This window comes from Schistocerca serialis, chromosome 5 (assembly GCF_023864345.2).
Source record: "Schistocerca serialis cubense isolate TAMUIC-IGC-003099 chromosome 5, iqSchSeri2.2, whole genome shotgun sequence".
Lineage (NCBI taxonomy): Eukaryota > Metazoa > Arthropoda > Insecta > Orthoptera > Acrididae > Schistocerca > Schistocerca serialis.
Genome location: NC_064642.1, coordinates 183,567,118 through 183,595,110, shown reverse-complemented (window position 1 = coordinate 183,595,110; position 27,993 = coordinate 183,567,118). Strand labels below are relative to the sequence as shown.

Here is a 27,993-nt window from a genome sequence, read left to right as displayed (position 1 = left end):
CATTGATTACATAACAGCAATGACTAATCTGCATAATAAAGGTGATACTGTGATTTGCAAGTGTTTGAACAGTAACTGTTAGCTCCTGTTCTGCTCAGGGTGCAATTGATAAACTGAAGTTAGGAGTCCTGAACCTGAAATTTTGTTATGTCATCTTCTAAATGATTAATAACTAAATAAACTATACAAGAGTGAAAGAAATAGCTGAAATGGCACATATTCTTTCGCAGTAGGTGTCTTAAAAATTAATTTACAATCACCTTCTACTGATTACAGGTCAGAAATAAGGTCTATTTCATTCATCCCTGCCTTCAAATGAAGAACCTATTAATTGCCAGTGGTATTTTTTTCATTAAACTACTGTAAACAATTTGTGGTAACTTAAATTTAATGCAGTTAAGCTGTTGCTTTGTCAGTTCTACTAAACAGGTGCTGTTTCTTTGAAGTTACTGGTTGAACAGCTACACAACCACACGGGCACTGATCTTAGAACAGCAATCATCTGTGTATCTTAAAAATAAATAACTGTTTACTATCAAGCTGAATCTTTAGTTACTGAGTATGTACACCAATGATTTGGAATACACACTGCTAAAATGGATGTCTTCAATTTGCTTTTGAATTTATAGAACTTGTCAACTTCTTGTGTTATGTTAGTTGTAAACTTTCTGAAGACTATGGCATCAGAATACAGAATCCCACTATGACTCATATGGAACATATTATTAGCAACAAATGCCATTAAATAAACTGGAAAGTGAGTGTATAAATTCCAATATCTTTCAACAAGTCTTTGTAATATGCCTCACACATTAGACCCTATTCTTATCCCAATGTGTGTGTTTTTCAGAGCAATCAACAGCAAGATTATCAGTGTTCATGTTAAGATAGTCTAAGTTGAATGTGATTAAAAGCAGAGGAAATGTTAAGTGCATCATAAAATACAAACTGGCTTATAATACCTGAACCCTTACAGTTTACGGAGAAAGTCACGCATTTCACAAATTCCTGAAGTCTTACTGCATTGATCTCCTGGTCTGGAAAAATTGAGGCAAAATCATCTGGAGTAGGATGCAACGCACCACTGCATTGTGCCCTATCTGCAATTGATTGGAGCATTTCATCTTGCCTTGGTGACTGGAAGGCGGTACACCATGGACAAGTAGTTGATCTAATTAGCACAATTTACTGTCCCACACTTCTGGCCATTCTTATTTCTACAGATGTGTGATACCGCACCTCAACAGTGAGAAAATATCATGTAGGAGGACTGTACATTGAGCCACAGAATTCTGAATATATGCTACCTTGGCTGCCACACTTGCTAATTACTTTCCCCAAATTCCCAGCTGCCCCGGTTCCTAGCTCAATGACACATTTTCCAGAAACCTTTGCAAGTGGAGAAGGGAGTCCTGGATGTTCTGAACATGTGTGTGAGCTGGATACTTGCTCACTTTTGCAGAATAAAAACTTTGTTTATTTTACCTGCATTTGCCTCTGAAGATAATCCCCAAGACAAAAGCATGGGAAAGTACACAAAATATCCTTGCATCCCACTTTTCAAGTAAACACAATGGAAAATACTTCTGAAAGCAAATCACGTTGCACTTTTTATTTACTTATTGACTACCCTGATTAGCTTTATATGTGCTGAATCCATTTTAACCTTTAAAGCAACTGAACCCTTAAGGAATGTCTACTTTTGGTACCAGAATATCATGTTTTATTAATTTTATGCTACATTACATCTGTCTTATTAAGATTACAACTTAACCTGTTAGTTGTGAATTACCTGTAGGCCTGTTTCACTATTGTCTACGCTGTGTCTGGTAAGTTTAGGTTTAGTTACTTTATTAACATGCATGTATTGTCAACATAACAGTTTTTAGAAAGAAATATTCACATGAGAGAGAGAGGGATAATGTGTGACCAACAGTCATGTTACAGTACTGCCAATAGATACATTTGAAAATGAAAATACTAATCCTAAATCTTGAAACTATTAATTCCTTGCCAGGGAGGAAGGGGGATATGATGAAGAAGGTTAGAAATGAGCAGCAGGTCACTGAGACCCTAGGATGAGATAAAGTCAAGAGCCAATCAACAACTAGGTCATTAGACATGCAGCAAAAGTTTGGGTTTGGACAAGTACAAGGATAGAAATTAGTCATCCACTTTGGCTGAGAATATGAATACCTAACCTTCTGAAAAAGTTCAGACTGACCATGGAGGCAACCTTGCTTGGTACTTAAACCTTAGAATATTTAACTAGCTTTAGTACTTTCACTCTTTTAATTGTTGTGAGGGGTGGGGGAAGAGAGGGATGGACGGGAGAGAAAATGGATAATACTCCGAGTGGCATTTTTTCACAAAAGGCATTTTCAGTACTCTGTATCATGTCCCTGTCCCTACACTTGATCCAAGTGCCTTTGAGCCAAGCAGTGCTTCCCTCTGGAGTTCCATACTTTAAATTCACAATTCCACTAGTTAAAATCACTGTTGAAGTTATGCAGTTTTATTATAACACACAAACTGTATTACTGTAATTAATGGCACTTTGAAAGAAAGTTTTCTTACTGGCACTTAGAACATTCTTAATGAAGTATGTATTTTCTACAGTCTCTTTACTGTTTGCAGTCATGTGGTGGGCTGCATAGTTCTGTGGTGTAACAATAAGTTAATTTTTTGAATCCAAATCAATTAGTACAAACCAAGACACACTGGGGTTTTTTTTTTCTGATGAATGTGAGACCTAGCATTTCGAATATTTTCCATTTCCACTCTTTAGGTTTAAATCACTGTTAGACCATTATCAGTTTCATCCCACTCTCACATATGAATACAACAAAATATGTTATTGAGGGGAATCATATAATTTTAAGAATGACAACACAGGAAACTGTTTTTGTAAAGGAACAACTAGGCTTCATATTGTGAATTTCAACCAGTATTTCACGATCAGATCATCTGTTGCAAGTGAAATTAAAAATTAAAGAAAAACACTCATGCAAAATATCGATGGAAAAATTAACTTCAAATGCTGTCTGCAACTAGTGGGTATTAGGTTCTAATGATTCCAAATTACATTAATCTAACTTAAATATACAAGGAAAGGTAAGTTGTAGAGTAATAATTAAATTATAGAATATTTCGAAAGCCAAGCAGTTACGACACTAACCAGTGCATCCTCTCTGTGAATCCAAGCTAACATACCAATGCTGAAAGCCCACAGAACAGACTTGCTTCTCATTGTTGACAGTAAGTAAAACACACAAGGCTGCAGGAGAAGGAACACTGTTGCTGTTGAACCAAGGTACCACAATAAAAAGGCAATGGCTACTGTCAGGTGCCACAGTGGGATGAGCTGCAAATAAAAACAATATATGAAAAAGGAATGTTATTCGTATGTGCTGCTTATAAACTAAAATTTTAAGGGAAATTACTATATGCAGTACCAAATACTTTTATATTTTATTACTTTCACTTTGGGGTGGTACTGTAGCATACCTCCCAAAAGTCCTCCAGTTTTCAGTCTGACAGGACTGCTACACCCAAATTCCTTAACTATTGTCGTAACTATCGGATCACTGCCATTCCATCTTTATTATATTAGTTTTTCTTTCCCATCTTATCACTTAACCAGAGTGATTAAAAATGCAACTGCACGTACAGTGAGAAAAGAGAGAAGACACTGCTCTCATTACTACGAAATCATTTTCTGTGCTGTAGTAGTTTATATTTTTCAGCTTTCAGCCTTCAACTGTGTTTTTATGCTGCACCTATTTTCTTCAAAATCAAGTCAGTGGTAGTGGATGATCAGTGTACTACAAACATGTTCTTGCAATCTAAAAGTAGTTAAAGACAATACAGCCCATGCACAGCCTAGCACAAAAAATTGTACAAATGATATAGACTCAGAATGGAATGAATGCATACATATGGACTCTGACTGGTCCTACTCTGGTGACCCCAAACAATGAATAGAAACGTGTCTCCAAAAACACAAATTAGTTTGTGAGCCCAGGATCATCAGGTAACTTATTTTTGTTGGATTGTTGTTGGCAGACGTAGTCCAATATGAGGGAGCTACACTATGTGGACAAAGTATCCGGACACATAGCTGAAAATGACTTACAAGTTTGAGGTGCCCTCCATCAGTAAACCTGGAATAGTGTTGGCCCACCCTTAGCCTTGATGACAGCTTCCACTCTCGCAGGCATACGTTCAATCAGATGCTGGGGAAAGGCAGCCCATTCTTCACAGAGTGCTGCACTGAGGAGAGGTATCAATGTCGGTCAGTGAGGCCTGGCATGAAGTCGGTGTTCCAAGACATGCCAAAGGTGTTCTATAGGATTCAGGTCAGGACTCTGCGCAGGCCTGTCCATTACATGGATGTTATCGATGTGTAACCACTCCACCACAGGCCGTGCATTATGAACAAGTGCTCGACCATGTTGAAAGATGCACTCACCATCGCCGAACTGCTCTTCAACAGTGTGCAGCAAGAAGGTGCTTAAGACATCAATGTAGGCCTCCGAATTTTACTGTTGGCACTACAAACACTGGCAGATAATGTTCACCAGGCATTCGCCAAACCTACACCCTGCCATTGGATCACCACATTGTGTACCGTAATTCATCACTCCACACAACGTTTTTCCATTGTTCAATTGTTCACTGTTGACGCTCCTTACACCAAGTGAGGCATCGTTAGGCATTTACCGGCGTGATGTGTGGCTTATGAGCAGCCGCTCGACATTGAAATTCAAGTTTTCTCACCTCCCGCCTAACTGTCATAGTACTTGCAGTGATTCCTGTGTGATGGTCCGGATAGATGTCTGCCTATTACATATTACAACCCTCTTCAACTGTCAGCAGTCTCTGTCAGTCAACAGAGTAGGTTGGCCTGTATGCTTTTAAGCTGTACGTGTCCCTTCACGTTTCCACTTCACCATCACATCAAAAACAGTGGACCTAGGGATATTTAGGAGTGTGGAAATCTCACATACAGACGTATGAACCGTGTCACCCCATTACCTGAACACCTTCGAAGTCCATGAGTTCCACGGAGTGCCCAATTCTGCTCTCTCACGATGTCTAATGACTACTGATGTCACTTATATTACCTGCCAGTAGGTGACAGTACAATGCACCTAATATGAAAAACATATGTTTTTGGGGGTGTCCAGATACTTCTGATCACATAGTGTACCACAATGACACAGTGCTGCACCCACAATGTCTGGTGACAGTTAAGATGGATCAGTGCATTGTGTGCCAATGGCAGCTGTGACTATTGTTGCATCTGATTGGGCATCCTTAATAGCACTATATTCAAATAAGCAAATATCACAGCTGATGGTAGCCAAGTTAATGGAAAAAAGCTATGATGTATCTAGATATGTTGTGATTGATGTCACAGTAAATTGCAGACATCCCCCTCACTTACATTCATATCAACTGCACTGTAATCATTAAATAAGCAGTTGTTGTTATGTACTGTTATTTTCTGTGTACTATTGTTTGAAAATGTTGTAGAGGGAAGGCAACAGAGAGAGGCTGCAAAATGTTGTCCATCGTGTGTCTGCAACCAAGCAGCCCCCTGAGCAGCAAGATACTACAACAGATTAAAACAACATACTAATTGTTAAAAGTGGTGAAAGTGCTGTTTGTTTATTCATTTCAATAGTTCCAAAAACATTTAACATGGTTCCAATACACAGGACAGTTTTGCTCAGAGTAAACAGAAGTTGTGTGAACTTGGGTGTCTGTTAACCCAGGCACAGTCGGGCTTGACTATGTTTCATTGGCTAAGTCAACATGACAGATTGACTACTTGTGAGTTTTGCGGTTCAGCAATTTAATTTTACCTACTGCATACAGTATTAGTAATACTGTGTGCAGTATTAGTAATACTGTGTACAATCAGCAAAATTAAGAGTGAGTTGGTTCAAAGGGTGGTTGGAGTTTAACAGAGTTTGAGATCTTTATAAGTACTAGAGTATTTAGCACGTTTAAATGAGTTGTTGAATCCAGAAGGGATTATATAATCATCAGCAATCTGTGTATATTTGGTTTGATGGTTACTTGGAATTGATATTGGTTCCAATTTTGTTCCAGTTTATTGCTCTAGTGGGACTCTGCAGAACCCTTTACTGAGGAAGAGTGATTTCTGGTTGTGTATACGAACTGGATGTTGAACTGCACTGAATTCATGAAGTAGAAAAGTGCAGTGTATGGCGATAGCACGCACTAGTTGATGAAAATTACAGAACATGAAATTTGTTATACAATATAACCTGCCCGAGTGTTTATAAGATTCTCAACCAATAACGACACAGTTTGCCTTGCCTGGTGGAACCATTCATTTGAGCTATATTTAGTGTTATCTAAAGAAAAACTCTGATGATTAACCACTATATACTGTAACATATGGTGGGGAAGAGTGACAGTTAGCCTCCAATGCCTGAAGAGTAGATCATAACTGGATAAAAGGGAAGGAAATATACAAAAAAAAGATTAATATAAAATTTATCAATTCAGTTATTACACAAAGCACTTGAAATGAAAATATATTAGTGATCTGTACAGAGTTGCTGTAGCACAGAATATTTCAGCTTGAATTTGACTTTGTCAAGATAGCATATTCAGACATCATGCTCCAATATAACCCTAAAAGCAAGGAAAATGCTAACAGTCTGAGACATTTTCCACAAAAGAAATAATTATAAAATGTAAGTAAATAAAAGAAAAAAAAACAAGAAAGCAATGTAAAAAGTCAATTACTATATCAGACGTGTATCTAGTAAAATCATCTCATTTTTTAAGAAAGTTATAAAGTGCTTATTGGGGAAAAATTGAGAGAAAAGTAAATACAAGTCATAGATATAATTACTGTTTCTGTTACATTTAAACATGATATATAGATTTGTTTATTTGTCCATTACATGGCATGGTTGTAATTCTAAGGTCACAGTGGAGTAAATGTATCAGTTAATTTAATTAACTATTGGTTATAAAGAGTATAGTAATCAAGTAATAGTTGCAATCTCTTCAGTAACTTAGATGCTCATACAGTATGCATCAGAGTTTCAGTAACCTACTGAAACATCAGAGTGAACAGTGAATACAGCTAATGACACAGTATTAAAATATCAATACAGTGAATTTTATTATACACAGTGTGTGCTTATACAGTTTACCATTTTTATGTAAACTGTGTCAGCCTATGTTCCATACTTGTGCACAATAGACTGGGTATCTACATGCTAAAGTTACTTTGTATTTAGTACAACTAGATAAAATAATAAACCTAAAAGTAGTCTCTTAAAAGCAATCAAAATGTCTTCAACACACATTTATATGTCACATATTTTAAATTCGTGTTGGGAAGACAGGTAGTAGTTTTCAATAGAAACACATCACACCCTTCAAGTCAGTACATTAAGTGGTGATCCTGGGTTTCCGGAATGTATTTAAAAGTAAATATGTTCTGAGATTCTGATTTGAATCTTGAGTAAATAAAACAGAAGTTGACTTTGTTGTGCTACATATTTCAGTCAATGTAGCTATGACATTATATAGAATTGTTGGACTTAGTCCCAAGACAACTATAGTTAATACAATTTAATATTTGGTTTACTTGCTGAGTAACGACCCAGCCTATTCCACGTTGCTACATGTCAGGATGGATCAGAGAAATAGTAAGGGAGCGGACAGATTCACACCTATACGCGCAGTGAAACAGTGGTAGCACTGAGAGATGTTTATTCGAGCAGTCTTGTACAGCACTCCAATCCACATCAGAGCCCCACTGTGTGCAAGCAAATGCAGCTGATTGCTGAATGTGTTGATGCCCCAATCAAGCCCCATGGCTCTTATTGTCCTGGGTCACTGTGCCTGCTACCACAGTGTCTGTGCACCATCAGCCATAAGCATGAGCACAGGCTGCCCAGGCCCTCCGGAGTTGTGTCGGGTAAGTACACCTGCACATACTCATTGTCCCCATGTCATGTGCTTGGGTATGTTGGCTGATGCTAGATGTCAAAGCAGCAATGCTCCATTCACCCTCAGGGGTAGACCAGGATGGTGGCTGAAGACATCCAACTGGCTAGGCAGCCATGAGAGCACCTCAGCCATATTGTAGAGAGCTTGCAATCTGTAGGCTGTAATCACTCTGAGGACAGATACTGGCTGGACCCCAGCTCCTCACATCTACCCCGAAACTACCCCGAAGTCCTAGAGCTACCATACCACTGGTATGGCGCACTTCATGATAGAAACCCACGATTTAATCAGTGCTATGTTGCCAACCGACTTCCACAATCAAGGGTGGGTTGTAGTTACTCTGATACTCTAAAGCCCACCATTCTCTCTGATTCAAGATTTAGGCAGAGTAGCAGAATGACTGAATGCTTTGAGCCCCTAAGATCAATTATTTATACCCTTACAGCTACACCTCTGACATAGTCTTACTGGAGGGGACAAGTAACTTTGATTCACTGTACTTGTCTTGCCAGTTTTTCATATCTCACTCTACCATGACCATGGGTTGCGAAAGTTGCAACGTGTGAGTTTCTCAGTCCAGAGGCTTACTCTGTTAGCACACTGGAAAAAAACTTCAAAACTTTCATAATTCATCCACTGAACTTTTTCAGGGTACAGCACTGGTAAATTCTGACAAAGTTGCCCCAACATGACATAGAATAGTTGAGCTGTATGTGAAAAGTTAGTTTATTAAAACCAATATTCGGAGAGGAAGTTTTAACATAGTATGTATATTTGCTATTTCAGTTAAGGCATAGTGGTGACGTCAGTCCACGTATCTGAAAAGAGTAAGCAGAAGCATACTTCCTGAGCTGGTAGAGCAGTGAGGTATCGCTATGGCATTACAACTCTTGGTAGGCAACAACCCAGAAACTGAATAACTCAAGGGATTTTTGATTATTTAAAATAATTTATATCTATCTTTCTATATTAGAATGGGTTCTTCTTATAATATCTGTAGTACATATACATCTGGATAATATACTAAGTGAAGTTAGGTGTCAGCTCATAGTAGCTTTTGGGTTGGAGTCATCAATTTTGGCAGTGGAATTTGGGAAAGAAAGAATATCTCTTGGTTGAGGAGATCTGTAATAATGTGTAGTAATAATAATCGAAAAGAATATACAGCGGGGGATATCAAGAGGTTGACAATAAGGTAATAGCTGTAGAAAATTTACTGTGTGAACTGGTGACACCTTGTGGTGTAATTGAAGAGGTTAACACTCAGAAGCTGAAGCCCTTAAAAATACGGGCACTCCTGACCTGTTTGAAAATACAGCAACTGTAATTTTATGGCCGCGCACTCTCTATCTTCCCCTTCCTTCGTTTATGTGTTCTTAAGGCTCCTACTGGTCTGGGAGGCACAACAGAGACTGTAGTTGATGTTGTATGGTGCAGGCATGCTCGTCAAGAGAGAACTACTACTATTATCTTTGTGGGACTTTGCAAGCAGCAATTTTCTGTTGCGCAAGTTCAGTTGCATCAATAGGGCAAAACATGACTTGACGGATGATGAAACTGCTCATCAATTAAGACGTGATTTTGAAGAAAGTTATGTCAATTTTTCAGAGGATGATGATTTGCATGATTCTAATAATAATATGAACTTTATTCAGGAAGAAGTTTCAGTGTGTTCAGGTAATACATACAGATAACAAAATAAACAGATTAAAGAGATTTCAATACATATTAACTACAGGAAGTGACTATTTACAAATACTACTTTTATGATAGATTCAGACAAGGAGAGGAGTCCTACTTCTTCAAAAACAAGTATTGCCATTATTCATGTTGATACTATGCTTGAAGAGCATGAAAGACCATGGACAACCATGAGGCTGAGAAATTTGCCCAATACCAATTCTGAGGACAGCTGGATGACTACTGATCATGCACCAGATATCTATCCATCTCAGGAAAATCTGGAAAGTGTAACCTTATCAGTTTAGACCACAACAGCACACTTCTAGTCATACAGTGAAAGCAGCAAACTAATCTGTATCCACAACAAAGCAAAAGGAAATTACAAAGCACAAATTCTCTTTCACCTACCTCCTCACTGTCAAAGTGGGAAGGAGTTACTCTCATAGAAATAAGAAAGTTTCTGGCAATTTTAATTCATATATTTGCAAGTGTGAGACCCCATATACAAGAGCACTGGGCCAAGAGTCCTGTTGTGTCATGTAGTTTCTGTCTAAACATCTTCAGGCCTGACTGGTTTCTTTCTATTTTCAGAATCTTCCACATCAATGAGAATTCAGCAACTAAGAAAAAAAAAAAGGGGGAAAAAAAGGAAAAAAAAAAAAAGAGACCCACTACACAAGGTCAGACCCTTCCTGGACACAGCATCTGCTAATTTTCTGCATACATATACAACATCTCAAAATATTACAATAGGTGAAGCCTGTGCATATTTCATGGCTATGTATATTTCAAGCAGTACATGCCACAGAAGCCAAATAAATATGAGATAAAAGTGTATAAGTTATCATGCCAGACACAGGTTATGTCCGGAATTTTTCTGTTTACGCGGTGAGGCATTACTTGGGAATGTGTCAGGAAAAGGTTACGCTTCACTTACAGACAGATTGTACACTAGTATAGCCCTTGCTTCGGAAATGGAAGCTGCATAAACTGCTCTTGTGAGAACTACAAGACAGTCTAGACAGGGGTTACCTGGTGCTATAAAAGGTCCAAAACTTCAACAATGTGAACTAATTATCAGGTTTAAAGGAAATATCTTAGCATTCTGTTGCAAGGAAATAAGAAATGAGCACATGATAAGTACAAGGCACATGATAAGTACAAGGCACCTGCTGAAATGGCGACCTTCACTGAGAAGTCAAAGCGAGCCTGTGTACTGGACTATAATAACAAGTTGGGTGCTGACTTATCACACCAGCGACTGTCATGTGTGGCATTTGAGCACTGAACTGTGAAGTGGTGGAGAAAGCTGGCAATCCACATAATACTAATGGTGATGGTAAATCCCTATTTATTGTACAACAACGTAACTGGAAAATGCCTCAACAACATCACAGTTTATGACAAATATCTGTGCGGATCTTGCAGAAAGCAGAGACCTCTAACCATGACCTGGTACATCAGGACTCTCCAGACTATTAACTGGAAGCAATATCATGGAAAAGATTGAGACCCAAATAGGGAAGAAACAGAAACAAAAACACTGTGTAGTGTGTTCTCTGGGAGGCAAAACACTCACTGGCAAAGTGTGGCAAAGAGACACAAGTTACCAATGTAGTGAATGCAAAATGGCATTGTGCAAATTAAAGTGGCATGTTTTAAAATTCGTCATACAGAGATCAAAACTGCATCTTAAAATAAAGCCAAAGGAGGTTACTGTACATCAAACAAGCAGTATACATCATTGTTAAAATTTCTGGGTAAAAAAAAATGTAGTTTCCTTCTGAAAAATTAAGTGCCTCAACCAATTTTTCCTCTTTCCAAAAACAATGGTATAATTGTAACTTTTTTGGAAACATATATTAGTTAAAAACACTAAAGTTTTGTACATAGTTTCGAACTAGCAAGTCCAGGCTTTTCAGTAAAGGTAATGCCTCTGCTACAACACCAAAACCATTTAAGAGTTGCAGTAGTTTACAATACATTAAAATTAGCAAGGTTTTGTTCACAACCCAAAGTGTTGCCGAACCTCAGGAAGTGTCTATCAGTCTTTCATTGAAAGATATAAATGATCAAATAGGCCAAAATAAGACAAATTATAACCCAGATTAAGGATATAAGTGTCAAATAGATAAAACCCCAAAGATGGGTCCATGTGATAATGAAGTTAAAATGTTTGTTTTGTAGAAGTGAGTTTTCAGGAAGAAAAAGTAATTTGGAATGTGAGCAGAGTTTGAGTGTTGAAGTTATGGAACTTACAACTCCATGTAGTGGAGTATAAAGCTATTCTCATGACAATGGTGGATATAATTCGTCAAAGGTCCACACATCACTGAACACTAATATTAATTGTGATCACGTGAATTGGTCTGAAAATAGTACATGGGATTTAATACAAGAGTTAAAGTTAGGAATATAAACCAGTGAGAATCACTTGTCATCTCTCAAATCAAAGAGATTCTGTTCATCCAGTTATTTTCTTGAAGTCTACATCTATATCTACAGAGATACTCCGCAAGCCACCATACGGTGTTTGGCAGTACCCTTTACCTATTTAAGTGGCACTGCTTTCGTCACAGGGTAGTAATAGAGGTGTTAGATTTATTTTCAATCACTTAGATGATCCTTTGCAGTGGGATACATCAAATTTAATTCGCTTTACCACTGTTTAAGATTTCACTTTAGCATTGAAGACCAAGTACTCGGCTGGAAACACTCAAAGAAGATTGGAGCTTGCATTATTTGGCCCACAAAGGTATAACAACAATTGGTGTGACTATAGAAATTTTATGGACCACTGCCTTAATCAAGCTTTGTATTTGTATGAATCTGGGAATCAACTACACCTTATCAAAGTATTAATAACCCTACTTACCAAACAGAGTTACGGAATGCTTAGTGGCTGTGAGGTGGACACAAGCTAAACCTCCATTAGAGATTATTAGAACAAGGCTAATGATAAAACTGAAACAAGATTGCGTAATGTGGCTGAAGTTAGTGGAAATGGGAATAAAGTGAGTAATGGAAAAAGTACTTCGAAGGAAAGATACAGATTAAACAAAAAGGGTATCAGAATTTTTAACTATTGGAAACATAGAAATAAGGGAAGAATGAATTGAAGTGAACGATACAAGCACCATAATAATAATAATAATAATAATAATAATAATAATAATAATAATAATAATAACAATAACAATAATAAAACAACAATAAAATAGAAGGAAACAAAACCAAACATTCAACACAAACCAAAAGAAATTTTACCAGACAATAGATAACACACACATTAAAATAGACAATCTACCAAACATAACAGACATGGAACACGTCTGGAGCAACATATGGTCAAACCCGTTACAACATAACAGGCATGCACGGTGGATAAAAGCAGGATGATACCACAAATGCCTGAAGTGATCATTTTGCAACATGAAGTCACCCCAGCAATTAATTCTACTCACAATTGGAAAGCCCCAGGAAAAGATAAAATAGCAAATTTCTGGCTAAAGAAGTTCACCTCAACACATACTTAACAGTTACACTGCAGACCCATACACATTCCCTGATACACTTACACATGGAATAACTTATCTGAAACCTAAAGATCAAGCAGACACAGCAAACCCAGCTAAATATCGCCCCATAACATGCCTACCAACAATATACAAAATATTAACTTCAGTCATTACACAGAAATTAATGACACATACAACACAGAACAAAATTATAAATGATGAACAAAAAGGCTGTTGCAAAGGAGCACGAGGATGTAAAGAGCAACTGATAATAGATGCAGAGGTGACATATCAAGCTAAAACTAAACAAAGGTCGCTACACCACGCATACATTGATTACCAAAAAGCTTTTGATAGCGTACCCCACTCATGGTTTCTACAAATATTGGAAATATACAAAATAGATCCTAAATCGATACAGTTCCCAAACATAGTAATGAAAAATTGGAAAACCACACTTAATATCCAAACAAAATCAAATAATATCACATCACAGCCAATACAGATTAAGCGTGGAATATACCAAGGAGACTCATTAAGTCCTTTCTGGTTCTCCCTTGCTCTGAACCCACTATCCAACATGCTAAATAATACAAATTACGGATACAATATTACTGGAACATACCCACACAAAATCACACATTTGCTATACATGGATGATCTAAAACTACTGGCAGCAACAAATCACAACTCAACCAATTACTAAAGATAACAGAAGGATTCAGCAATGATATAAGTATGGCTTTTGGAACAGACAAATGTAAGAGAAATAGCATTGTCAAGGGAAAACACACTAAACAAGAAGATTACATATTGGATAACCACAGCGACTGCATAGAAGCGATGGAAAAAACAGATGCCTATATATATCTAGGATACAGACAAAAAATAGGAATAAATAATACAAATATTAAAGAAGAACTAAAATAAAAATATAGACAAAGACTAACAAAAATACTGAAAACAGAATTGACAGCAAGAAACAAGACAAAAGCTATAAATACTTATGCTATACCAATATTGACCTACTCATATGGAGTAGTGAAATGGAGTAACACAGACCCAGAAGCACTCAATACACTTACACGATCACAATGCCACAAATATAGAATACATCACATACATTCAGCAACAGAAAGATTCACATAAGCAGAAAGGAAGGAGGAAGGGGATTTATCAATATAAAAAACCTACATTATGGACAGGTAGACAATTTAAGAAAATTCTTTCTAGAACAAGCTGAAACTAGGAAAATACACAAAGCAATCACTCATATAAATACATCGGCTACACTACTGCAATTTCATAACCACTTCTACAACCTTTTAGATCACATAACATTAACAGATACAAAGAAAGTTAATTGGAACAAGAAAACACTACATGGCAAGCACCCGTATCATCTAACACAGCCACACATCGATCAAGACGCATCAAACACATGGCTAAGAAAAGGCAATATAAACAGTGAGATGGAAGGATTCATGATTGCAATACAGGATCAAACAATAAACACCAGATATTACAGCAAGCATATTATTAAAGATCCCAATACCACAACAGATAAATGCAGACTTTGCAAACAACAAATAGAAACAGTAGATCACATCACAAGCGGATGTACAATACTAGCAAATACAGAATACCCCAGAAGACATGACAATGTAGCAAAAATAATACATCAACAGCTTGCCTTACAACATAAACTTATAAAACAACATGTTCCCACATACAAGTATGCACCACAAAAAGTATTGGAGAACGATGAATACAAATTATACTGGAACAGAACCATTATAACAGATAAAACACCACCACATAACAAACCTGACATCATACCCACCAATAAAAAGAAGAAATTAACACAACTAATCGAAATATCCATACCCAATACAACAAATATACAAAAGAAAACAGGAGAAAAAATTGAAAAATACATCCAACTGGAGGAGCAAGTCAAGGACATGTGGCATCAGGATAAAGTTGACATTATACCAATTATACTATCAACTACAGGAGCCATACCACACAATATCCACCAGTACATCAACGCAATACAGCTACATCCAAACGTATATATACAACTACAGAAATCCGTAATTATTGATACATGTTCAATTACCCGAAAGTTCCTAAATGCAATATAACATATACCGTACAGTTAAAAGGAAGTGACGCTTGATCAAGGTCTGCGTCACTTTCCATTTTTGACCAGACATAACGTCTGAGAAAAGAGAGAAACAATAATAACAACAATAACAATAACAATAATAATAATGACCATAATAATAGTAATAATCATAATAATAATTGTAATCACAAAGACTATCACACCAGTAGCAGAGATGACAGGAACCAGGCACACTTTAGCAAGGGTGAATTCAAGCGAGGCTAATGATTCAAGATGTTACTTATAATAACCAAGCTATTCTGTTCATCACAAAATTATAACGGATATTTTTGAGGTACCTAGATCAGTAGTATTTGAATGAGAAATTATATGTGGAAAAGGAGGACCCAGACAGCAAAAATATCAACATTTATCATTCAAGGATACACAGCGTTTTTCAAAATAATGCACACACATTCAAGTGACTACAAATGTTTGTATTGAGGCAAGTTAGTTTATGGTTATGTGTATGAAAACAGCAACTAAGGTTGGTTTTCTTTCTGCAGTGGCTTACATAAACATGGCTGCTAGAACAATGGTGAAAGCAGTTTGCTTGATGGAGTTCTGTAAGACAAGTCCACCACTGCAGCGTGTCTGAAATTCTGGACCTCATTTACGAGAAGGAATAAAATTGAAGAAAACAGGAAGTCTCTGTCACAACAAAGGCAGAAGCTAGCAATCAATATCTAAATAACTGAACAGATAAGGGAAACGTTCCACACAAGTCCACAAAAGTCGATGTCTCGTGCCAACTGCTAGCTAGGAATTTGAAAGCCAATTATTTGATGAGTGCTCAGAAAATGCCTTCAAATGAAATCGTATTGGATTCAGTTGCTCCAAGTCATTAAACATGGCGAGAAACGTTTGAGGAAATAGTTTTTCATTGATGTGTGGTTGCAAACTTTCTATCCCACAATTTAATCTGACAAAATGCCTTTTCCACTGGTCTAGCAAGCCTGTTGCTGCAGACCACTGTAACAAAAAAGCTTGGAGTTGCTGTTGGCATACATATGATCATATAATACATTATCTCAATGGAAACATTTTTTTACAATTTCTTGAAAGTGTCTAATCATTGTATTACACACAGGTAGTCAGGGGTTGGCAGAAAGTTAAAAGAGGAAGTTTTTATTGATGTTCACAATTTCAGATGTCACACTACTACAGCCCATGTTGACTGTAGCTGATTTTAGTTTGCCTGTGTGTTAGCAATGGAATGAATGGTTACTCACAGTGCATTGTTAGATTCGCCTGAAGGACAGATGCTTATAAATATTCAAAATGGACAATTATTGGTTAAGTTGAATAAATAGCCTAACCAAAAGCGTATATAAGTAGCTGGAAGATAAACGTAGAAGAGGTAGCAGAATTAAGATCTGACAATTATACAAGAGAGAGACATAAAGATAAACAGAGAAAGAAATGGGACTATCAAGTTAATGATAAGTGTAACAAATCATCTAGTTAAACTAAAGAGGACACAGATCAGCTAGCAAATTGTTCTAAAGACGAATGAACGAGTTTTTGATGAGACCAGGAGCACCTGAGGGATGTGTATGTAAACTAAAGATAAAACCTCACGTACTGTTTTCAATCTGTCTTATACCATTGCTTGAAGTATTCGTGAGGCAATTAGGAGTGAAACAAAAGTAACTGTTATTTGGGAAATTATTGAGAGGTCTCACAGCTCTTATAATAATCCCATAGTAGCTGTAGAGAAACTGAATGATGACATGAGATCATGCTGCACAATAAAACCTCAAATAGGATAACCAAGATTGAGCAAGATCCGCTGCTTCCTATGGAAGAAATGTTTACTAAATTTCATTATGTACAATATTTAAGTACTATTGATTGAACTATTAGCAAGTTCCTCGACAACAGAATCAAGAAAGTATACAGATTTCCCTTTTGGTGACAGATGCTATGGATTTAAGTTTTTTGTTGCTGAATTCATACAAGCCCTTCATCTGGCATTGGGAGAGAAGTTGATGTTTGTGGATACTGTACTAGTGGCAGAACACACAGTACTTTTAGAAGAATTGTTGCAGAGATTAACAGCAAATGAAGTGATTAAAGTTTTCCAAAGTACATTTTGGGTCTAGTGAGATAAAATTCTTAGGGCATTTAGTAAGCCAACAAGGTAACAGGCCAGATCTGAAAAAGATCAAGGCTACAAAAAATTGACTTCCACCTAAGAATAAGAAAACTGAAATTTTCTCTGATTGATCATGTGTGATATGAGATAGATTCCGAGTAAAGTAATGAACTGTGTTAATCTAAATTCATTGTTAAAATTAAAATCACATTATTCATGGACTAACAGGAAGGATGAGAACCAACCAAATGAAAGTTAGTTAGATGACATGTTTTAGGACACCCTGATCTAAACAGAGTATTGTGTTGCTTTAGGTGCTTCAGGATATGGATCTTGATTTCCAAGTGTTCCAAGACTACTTTGAACATGGTGAGAAACACCATACAACCATTGTATTTGCTAGTCTTCAGGTTACTGCAGGTGAATGCAATTATTTTGCAACAGAAAAGGAAAACTTAACTGTAGTATCAGCTGTTTAGAAGTTTAAATACTTAAGTAGTTGTTTACTGACATCACTGTGAATTGAAGCTCCTGATGGCTAGTAAATAGCTATGTAACAGATTGGTTTGATGGGCCTTAATCTTACAGGAATATATCAAAAAATTAGATAGGGCAAGAGAATAACTTACCCAATGCTCTGTCATCTTTACGATGAAGTATGGAAGGTGCACTAATTTTATACAAATGAAAAGTGTTTTCAGTGTACTCAGTAAATAACTCAGAGTATAGAAAGGAACTGAAATTGTTAATGAAATGGGCAGGAGCACATTAAAAATATACCTGTCACAAACTCCGATGCCGAGTGAGCATTGCTGCTGCTCTAGCACCTGAAGGCACGCAAACCCCAACTAAGGGATGTTGAGGATTTGCCTGGTCGTAAGGTGCTAGAGCAGCTTGAGACTTAATTTATGTCAAAGTTTCTGACAGGCACATTTTTAAAATGGACAAAAAATATGTGTGGGTGACACCGAGGGTGTTGCTGAACTGGGGTATCTTAGAGGTACCCCTCGTCATTTTATTCACGCACATATCAATACTGCATTCCCTGTTATCATGACATAGGAGGGCTCAAAACAGGAGAGTTGAAAAAGCATAAACACCTTTTGAGGCTTTGGTCCACATTTAAATTTCATTGCATGGTTCTTAACAGTCCCTAGTGATTGCACCCTGTATACCAGAGTAGAAATTGTACTGCACTACACTCCAAAGGGGTGTGATCATGTTCAATGGGGTTACAGCCTCACAATGTCCTTAGAGTAGCTTTGGAACACCCTGGGCATGGCAGCAGTGTCGAATGTTGCCGTCATCCCGTTGCTCCTCACACTGTGAACTGTTATTTTTGACCACGGAATATGTGGGAATCTGTACCCCAAGGAGAGGGGTAGTTTCATTAGCACCCTTTTCGCTATCCATGAGAACCTTTTGTGTCGATTCCGAGCAACGTTGTTTCGGTAATGGTTTCCTCAGCCACCAATAAGAAAACCAAGTGATTCCAGTTCTCGGTGCCACATTTGCAACCTCTAAAACAGAGGTGCCAAAGGTGGGGTGCAATGTGGGGTGTAGCGATCTTCCCATCATGTGACGTGTCCATGGCGGAGTTGGGCAGAATTATGTCCTTAATCCACCTCACAGCTCACATGAACATCCTAGTTGTGGGGCCTTTTTTTCGCATGTGCCGACACCTTGCTGTCGGAAGTGTTCCCACACCTGAAGATTGCTGTCAGAAGTGTTCCCACACCTGAAGATTACGTCACAGGATGACACATTACTTAAGTTTGTGGGCAGTTTTGAGCATAATTTCAAACTTCTACATCACTATGGAGGACACCACCTTGACAAAGCACTGTCTATGCGGGTGGAGAGACTTGGGTATCCGTGTGAAGCTGAGGGCTATGCCGAAGATAGAGGACCTACGGCCGGAAAGGTCTCTGCTGATGGATCAGACTAAGAGTGTCCCACACCGTCCCATCTTCCCTATCCACTCCCAGTCCTTACCCAATTCCCTCTATGATACCTCTACGATAGTGACATCATATCAGGACAACTACACAATCACCAAGAAGTGCCAAAATAGGAGTGTGCCTTGGTGGAATAACAACTTGGAAATGCAAAGAAAACGGGTACAAGGACTGTTTAACCTTGAGAGACAAAGGACAATGGGCAAAATATCGTCAGGCCTTCGTCAACTACAACCTTGCAATCAGACAAGAAAAGAAGGCATCCTGGAAGGTATTCTGTGAGGAAGTGGAGAGCACGGCTCTCAAGCCAGACTTCACAGAATCCTCACTACAGTATCAACCAATCCAGGAGGTATGTTGAGGAAGGAGGATGGGGAATACACAAAGACAGCACATGAGACGCTGGAACTGCTACTCAAAACTCACTTTCCTCAATATGCTCTGCCCGACAGCTCAGACCACAACGTGATCCCGGAGAGACAATGGTTCTTAGGCTCTCAAAGAGAGGACTGGGAATCGGCCAAGAAATGTGTGGACTTCAATAAAATCCAATGGGCAGTGGGAACATTCCAAGCATTCAAGCACCTGGCCCAGATGGAATCTTTCCAGCTCTCCTGCAACAGGCAGGAGAGAATCTGGTAAGAGTCCCAAGCAGGCTATTCAGGGTTAGCCTAGCAGTAGGAATCATTCCCAATGCTTGGAGGGCAGTGAAGGTTGTCTTCATTCCAAAGCCAGGGCGAATTCGTTGTACTGAGACCAAGGATTTGAGACCAATCAGTCTGTCCTCCTCCTCTCTCAAAACACTGGAAAACCTGGTTAATGTATACATTGGGGAGAGGAGGCTTATTAAGGCCCCTCTACATTCAAACCAACATGCATATCAACCAGGTAAATCATGTGAGACAGCTCTCCATCAACTCGTTGGGGGGTGGAGAAAGCACTTCACTTCGAAGAAATTGTCCTCTGAATCTTGCTCGATATCAAGGGGGCCTTCAGTAACACAATCTCTGATTCCATCGTAAGGGCCGCAGATGTTCATGACCTAGGGACCACTATATGTAGCTGTATCAGGGCCATGCTTAATGGAAGGAAAGTAGAGGCTACCATGATGAATGAAAAGAAGGTAATTAAGACCACAAGAGGTTGCCCACAAGGAGGAGCTCTACCCCTTTATTGTGAAATCTAGTGGTGAATGAACTCATTTAGGAACTAAATTCCAGACAATGCTTCTGCCAAGGATACGCAGATGACCTTCTCATAGTAATACCTGGCAAATTTACTGACACAGTTCGAAATATGTCACAAGGGGGATTGGACATTGTTCAAGATTGGTGCATTAAACAGCATCTGAGGGTTAATTCCAAGAAGACTGTTGTGGTGCCATTTACGAAGAGGCATATCCATCACTCAAGTTGGAATCTAAAGCTCTTTGATGAAACTCTACCCGTGAAGGTGATAGTGAAATATCTAGGGGTAACTTTAGATAAGAAACTAACATGGACCCCTCACATTAAGAGCGTCTGCTCCAAGGCAAAAAGTACTCTAGTGAGTACCAGATGGGCTTGTGGTAAAAACTAGGGCCTAAGCCCCAGAGATATGCACTGGATATACACCACTGTGGTTAGACCTAGGATTTCCTACAGGTTGGTTGGTTGGTATTGGGGTTTGATGGGGGCTAAACATCGAGGTCATCAGTCCCCAGTTCCAAACAGACATACTTGTAAAAGACCTACACAGTAAAAGCATAACCTCTGCACCCAGAGGGAGGGAACACCAAGGGGTACAGAGCTAAAATGAACACTGCAGTAACACAAAATAGAGGACACTTAAAAGGAGCAGAGCAAATATTTAACTGGAGTAAAACAGACTACAGTGGTTGATGGATCAGGTAAAAGGTCAACCTCTCAACTACAAATGAAGAACCTCCAGCTGGAAATCCACATCACAATTAAAAGTCGCTGGAGTGGGTGTAGCTGGAGAAATCACGTGAGAGCACCCACACTGGAGCGAGTGATAAAACCCAGCTGCACAGATAAAATGTAAAACTGAGTCAGCTATAGAGGCATCATCACCTAGAATTAAAGGAAGTGCAGCTGGTAAATTAAAGGACTGCCGCAAGGGGACTAAAAGGGGGCAGTCCATCAGAAGATGGACCACTGTCAGCCCTGCATCACAGCGACACTTTGGCAGATTCTCACAGCGAAGGAGATAGCTGTGGGCCAAACGCGTATGTCCAATTCGGAGACGGCAGAGAACAACTGAGTCCCAATGCATGCTGCTCAAGAATGAGTTCCATACGGCCATGAACGACTTTACCATGCGGAGCTTATTTGGCATGTTCAAGACAGACCATTACGATGTAGGGCTGACCGGAGGTCTCTTTCCACGAGACCAAGCTCCAGGGGTGGCGAAGAGGTGGCCTGCTTGGCCAACCAATCGACACATTCGTTTCCTGGAATGCCGATGTGGCCCGGGATCCACACAAACTTCGATGAACGACCACACTTGGCGAGAGCAAAAACAGCAACTTGAATGCTGCGCGCCAAAGGGTCCCGAGAAAAACTCTGGTCGAGTGCTTGCAATCCACTCAGGGAGTCACTGCATATGACAAATGACTCCGCAGGGCAGAAGGAAAGGTAAGCGAGTGCACGATAAAGAGCAACCAGCTCCGCAGTGAAAACACTGCTCCCACAAGGCAGGGAATGCTGCTCAATGTAGTCGCCATGGATGAAAGCAAACCCAGTGCGTCCACCGACCACAGAACCATCGGTGTAGACTACATCCAGATTGCGAAACGAGGCAAGAAGAGCCATGAATTGTTGACGAAGACTGGCAGGTGGAACTGAGGACTTGGAGTCGCAGGACAAATCCCAGCAAAGCCACAAGCAAGGGAGGGGCCAAGAAGAGGTAGAAGAAGAGGGCTGGAAGGATGAAGGAAGGGGAAAGGACTCTAGCGACGAGAGAAGGGAACGAACGCAGACCGCGATCGGGAGACCCGACCTAGGCTGCCATCGTGGGGAGGGGAGTGCAGAAGATGCAAAAAGGAGCCTGCAGTTTGGGTGGTTGGGCAAGGCATGGACGCGGGCGATGTATGACGCAAGCAACTGTTGTCGGCGGAATCGTAGGGGAGGGATTCCAGCTTCTACAAGAAGGCTTGTCACCGGACTAGTGCAGAAGGCACCTGTTGCTAGTCTGACACCACAATGGAGAATCGGGTTGAGGATCTGCGACATTGAAGGTGCTACCGAGTCGTACACCATGCTCCCGTAGTCGAGACGGGACTGGACTAAGGCCTTATAGAGCTGTAGTAGAGATGTTCATGCAGCCGCCCAAATGGTGTGGCTGAGGCAGCGAAGGATGTTGAGGTGCCGCCAGCACCGTTGTTTAAGCTCGCGAAGATGAGGTGTCCAAGTGAGCTGAGCATCAAACAGCAAGCCAAGGAAGCGATGCGTCTCCTCAATACAAAGGAGTTAATTGGCAAGGTAGAGCTCTGGATGGAGGTGGACCACGCGACGACGACAGAAATGCATCACTCGGGTCTTGGAGGCTGAGAACTGAAAACCATGGTTGGATGCCCAGAAATGTGCCTTACGGATAGCTCCCTGCAGCCGCCGTTCAGTGACACTGATGCTTGGGGAACCGTAACGAAGACAAAAGTCATCGGCATATAGAGAGGAACAGACCAATGAGACCACCACAGCCGCAAGACCATTAATCGCCACCAAAAATAGGGGAACACTGAGAACCGAGCCCTGCGGGACACCATTCTCCTGAATATGAGCAGAGCTAAAATATGTGTCAACTCGAACCTGAAAGAAGCGATGGGAGAGGAAATTCCGTAGAAAAATTGGAAGTGGACCCCGTAAGCCCCACTCATGCAGCGTAGCAAGGATATGATGGTGCCAGGTGGTACCGTATGCCTTGCAAAGATCAAAGAAAACAGCAACTAGATGTTCTCGCCAAGTAAAAGCTGTTCGAATAGCCAGCTCTAGTGAGACTAAATTGTCAATCGCTGAGCGGCCCTCACGGAAGCCCCCCCTGTTGCTGGGCTAGGGGGCCCCGAGCTTCGAGGATCAACATGAGCCGCCGACTCACTATCCGTTCCAGGAGTTTGCACATAACGTTGGTAAGGCTGATAGCTATCAACCACCAGCAGATCTGCACAAGATTGCAGCACCAGGATGGTAACGCTATCCTGCCAACAAGTTGGGAAAACACCCTCCATCCAGATGCGGTTAAACAGGGTGAGTAATTCACCCTGACAGTGTGCCGAGAGATGGCAAAGAAACTGGTTGTGAATTCGGTCTCAACCTGGAGAGGTATCAGGGCGTTGTATCGTTCTCAACAGTGCATGCGAAACGACAACTGCGTATGCTCAGCCTGCTCTTAAATGGCGTGGAATTCTGTGCTGTAGCCTGCTGTCATGGAAATACGAGCGAAGTACTCTGCCAGATGTTCGGCGATGGCGATGGCGATGGCGATGCATGAGGGCAAAAGCCAAAAATGCGCCGAACCCGCGACCACACCTGAGATGGGGAGGTGCGAGAACCTGTGTAGGCAACATATCGTTCCCAGCAGTCCTGTTTGCCCGCCGGATTAACTGCTGAGCCCGGGCCCGCAGCCGTTTAAAGGCAACCAGATTCTCCAGGGAAGGATGATGTCGGTGTCGTTGCAGGGCTCACTGGCGGTCCCGGATAGCTTCTGCAATCTTTGGTGTCCACCAAGGGGCTGACTCACTCCTTAGGGTACTTGAAGAGCAGGGGACAGTTGCCTCAGCAGTAGAAACAATGGCCATAGTGACCTCATCCACTGCCAAATCAATATCACCAGGAAGTGGAGCAATGGCCATAGTACCTGAAGTGTAGGCTGCCCAATCAGCTCCACGAAGAGACCATCGTGGCTGCTGGTCAGCAGGTTGGGATTGAAGAAGAGAAACCAGAATAGGAAAGTGGTCGCTACCACAAAGGTCGTCGTGGACCATCCAACTGAGGTATGGAAGAAGACCTGGGCTACTAAGAGAGAGGTCGATGGCTGAGTATGTGCCATGAGTCAAGCTAAAATATGTGGTAGCACCAGTGTTAAGGAGGCAAATATCCTGCTGTGCCAAGAGAGCCTCAATGTTCCTACCGTGGCCCGAGATCTGGGCCCCACCCCATAAAGGGTGGTGGGCATTAAAGTCCCCCAAAAGAAGGAATGGCGGGGGGAGCTGGGCGAACAAGGCAGCTAGGTTGGCAAGAGGGACAACCTCATCCTGCCCGGATTCTAACAGCCACAGCCTTGAGAGCCGTGTGAAGTGGCACTGGGGCACTAGGAACAGTGGCAAGAACATAAACACAGACACTGCCAGACACCCTGTCGTGTTCTATGCAATTCTTATAGTAACCCCGGTAGCCCCAGAGGGAGGAGGTCCGCCGAACAGGAAACCAAGTTGTTTCAAACATGAAAGAAACTTGGGGGGGGGGGGGGGGGGGGGGGGGAGAATCGTTTACGCCTTAGAAGCACTCGCCGCCACCGATTGTGAAGTAGCCTGATCAACCTCCATAGGAGCTGTGGGTCGAGCAACATCTAGCTCCTGAGTGGACGCTAGATGCTCCACATCATCTTCAGGTGCTGTGGTGAACTCCTTTTTTGTCTGGTGTCCTTCTCCTTTTGCTTTTTCTTCTTTTTGGTAGGGTCCCGTTTGTCCTTCGGTTTATCAGGCTGGATGGGCTTTTCCGACCCAGTCTCATAAACCAAGGAAGACCTGGAAGTTCTACGGCCCTCAGGTGGCGGCTTTTTCCACCACTGGCTGACATCTGGAGGGGCAGTAACCGTCAAAGGGAGGGCACCAAGCGATCCCTTCCATGCGAGAGGAGCTGGAGGAGGCGGGCACTTCTCCGGTGCAGAGGTGGGGACTGAAGTCCCCAAAGGAGGAGGGGTTGTTACTCCCAATGTCGATAACAGGGAGCAACGGAAGAGGGTATTCCCCCAACTACCTGGGGGGCAGGAATAGACGCCCGAGCTGGAGGGCCCACAAAAAGTGGCTGAGCCTGGGGGCTCGTCGCCAGGGATGGCGACATCAAAGCTGCAGCAGCAAACGTCGATGAAATCCGCACAGGGTGAAGCCTCTGTGTAAGTGAGCCTGTCCAAGGTCTTATACTCCATAATCTTCTGTTCTTTTTGATAAACCGCGCAGTCTGACGAGCAAGGTGAATGTTTCTGTCCGCAGTTGACACATACAGGGGGTGGCGAACATGGGACGTTGGGGTAGGAGGCACATCCACAATCCCGACAGGTTGGGTTGGCGTCACATCTCGATGACATATGCCCAAACCTCCAGCACTTCAAGCAGTGCATGGGAGGAGGGGTGTAAGGCTTAACATCACATCAATATATCATCACCTTTACCTTCCTGGGCAGGGTGTCTCCCTCGAAAGCCAAGATGAAGGCGCCGGTGGTAACACTACTATCTTTAGGGCCCCTGAAGACACGTCGTACAAAGTGGACACCGCGCCATTCCAGATTTGCACGAAGCTCGTCATCAGACTGCAACAACAGGTCATGATGAAAAATAAGTCCCTAAACCATATTGAGGCTCTTATGAGGCATAATGGAGACTGCAACATCACCAAGCTTGTCACAAGCAAGCAATGCCCGTGACTGTGCTGGGGATGTTGTCTGTATGAGGACTGCTCCAGACCTCATTTTAGACAGGCCCTCAACTTCTCCTAAGTTGTTCTCCAAATTTTCCACAAAAAACTGAGGCTTTGTGGTCAGAAATGAGTCCCCATCTGTTCGGCTGCAAAGCAGAAATCGAGGAGTATATGTCTCACCGCGTAATTTAGACCGCCGTTCCTCCCCTGGTGTGGACAGGGAAGGGAACGGGTGGGGGTCATACTTAAAGCATTGAACTTTCCTTTCTTAGAGACTTGTGCTTGCGCACTATTCATATTTCTTTTCATGGTGGTCCCACGACTAGCTAAGGGAAGGATTGTCCACCTAGACAGAGCCCCGCTTGCCTGGGTAAGCCTAATGGTTTCCTACAGGGCTGTAGTGTGGTGGAAGGAGGTAGAACAGTGGGTTGCAGCTAAGGAGCTTGCTAAAGTGCAGAGACTGGCCTGCTTAGCCATAACAGGTGGAATTAGCAGCACACCGACCGCTGGGATGGAAGCGGTGCTGGACATGCCTCCACTACACCTTTGGGTCAAAATGAAGGCACCAGGTGGGGCACACAGGCTTAAAACTGGTAAAAACTGGATCTCATCATGATATCCACAATCACACACTAACAGAGTGAGGGAGGTATACTTAGCAATGGCTGGGGAAATGCTGCTGCAATGGGGTAAACCTAGTGTGGGTCCCTGGCCTCTCAGGGATCTGTGGCGATGAACAAGCCAACAGATTGGCCAGGATGGGGGCAATGACTGCCATTTATTGGACCAGAACCTGTTCTGACAATCACCAAGGCTATGAACAAACTATAACTACGGAACTGGCTTAAGAAACAGCACGTAGAATATTGGACCAAGGTCCATAAACAAAAACATGGTAAGGCAATGGTGCCCAACCCATGTTTTAAAAGAAGCTCTGTAATCCTGGGATTGAACAGGAAAGAGATCAAACTCATGACTGGACTGATGACAGGCCATGGGAATTTCAGAAAACACCTACACACAGTGGGTATGACAGAAGAAGACCCTAAAAGTAGGATTGTTGTTGAGGGTGAAGAAACTGCATCACACCTAATCTTCGAATGCATGGCATTGGAGAGCAAAAGGTACAGAATCTTCGGGATAACTAGACCTGAAGAAATTGTGTCTAACAAAAATCTGGTAGAGGGATTCCTTGCACTTTTTAAGGGCATTGGTTGGCTTTACTAGATATATATAGGGAGTGACACCACACAATAAACTCTGTTTCGGTGTGGGCAGTGGAGGGTTAGAACGAAGCTGTTTAAGCTTCCCTGTCACAATCAAATCAAATCAAAGGGAGACAAATATGGAGTTTCGAAAAAGTGCTCCATTAATTTTGTTGTGTAACATAAGTATTCTGTGTCTTTGCAGTAACCAGGAAGGCAATCAGTTTCAACAGTGGATTTGGGGTGTGGCAGTTCCTCCTGCTTTCAATTTTCTTTGTTTGTTGATTATCCTTGGTGTCCAAGTACTGTGTTGCTACACTGGCTGAAAAAAATGGGTTGTGGATTCCGACACTGACTAATGCAAATTATGTAGCAGACAGGTGCACAGTTGTGTTTCATAGTACTTTAATTTCACTGTTCAAACCCACCACCCCCCCCCCCCCCCCCAATAATACACAGTTATATGGCCAGTGCACTATTGTTTAACTTGTGATAAGCCTCATTAATAGTTTGCAGGTGAAACTCCACATACTGCTTCAAGCAGTAAAATCTAACCACGAAGTTCACAGTTCTTGAAGAATAACCAGGTATGTATTTTAGCAGTCACTGTCATTGGTTTTCACTCGGGCTAATTGTTTAACACTTATTCCACAGTTAATCTGAAGCATTGTTGTTATTCTAACCAGCACAGGTTACCCGTCTGAAACTCGGCTGTGGACTGA

The 27,993-nt window shown here is 41.1% G+C and overlaps 1 protein-coding gene across 1 annotated transcript in view; it reads right to left on the bottom strand.

Moving 5' to 3' along the window:
• LOC126481054 (protein-cysteine N-palmitoyltransferase Rasp) overlaps positions 1-27,993 on the bottom strand; it is a 182,436-nt gene that overhangs the window by 98,780 nt on the left and 55,663 nt on the right. Inside the window, exon 3 of the mRNA XM_050104534.1 lies at positions 3,179-3,364. Within this exon, the coding sequence (XP_049960491.1) occupies positions 3,179-3,364 (186 nt within the window). The remainder of the gene's footprint in view (positions 1-3,178; positions 3,365-27,993) is intronic.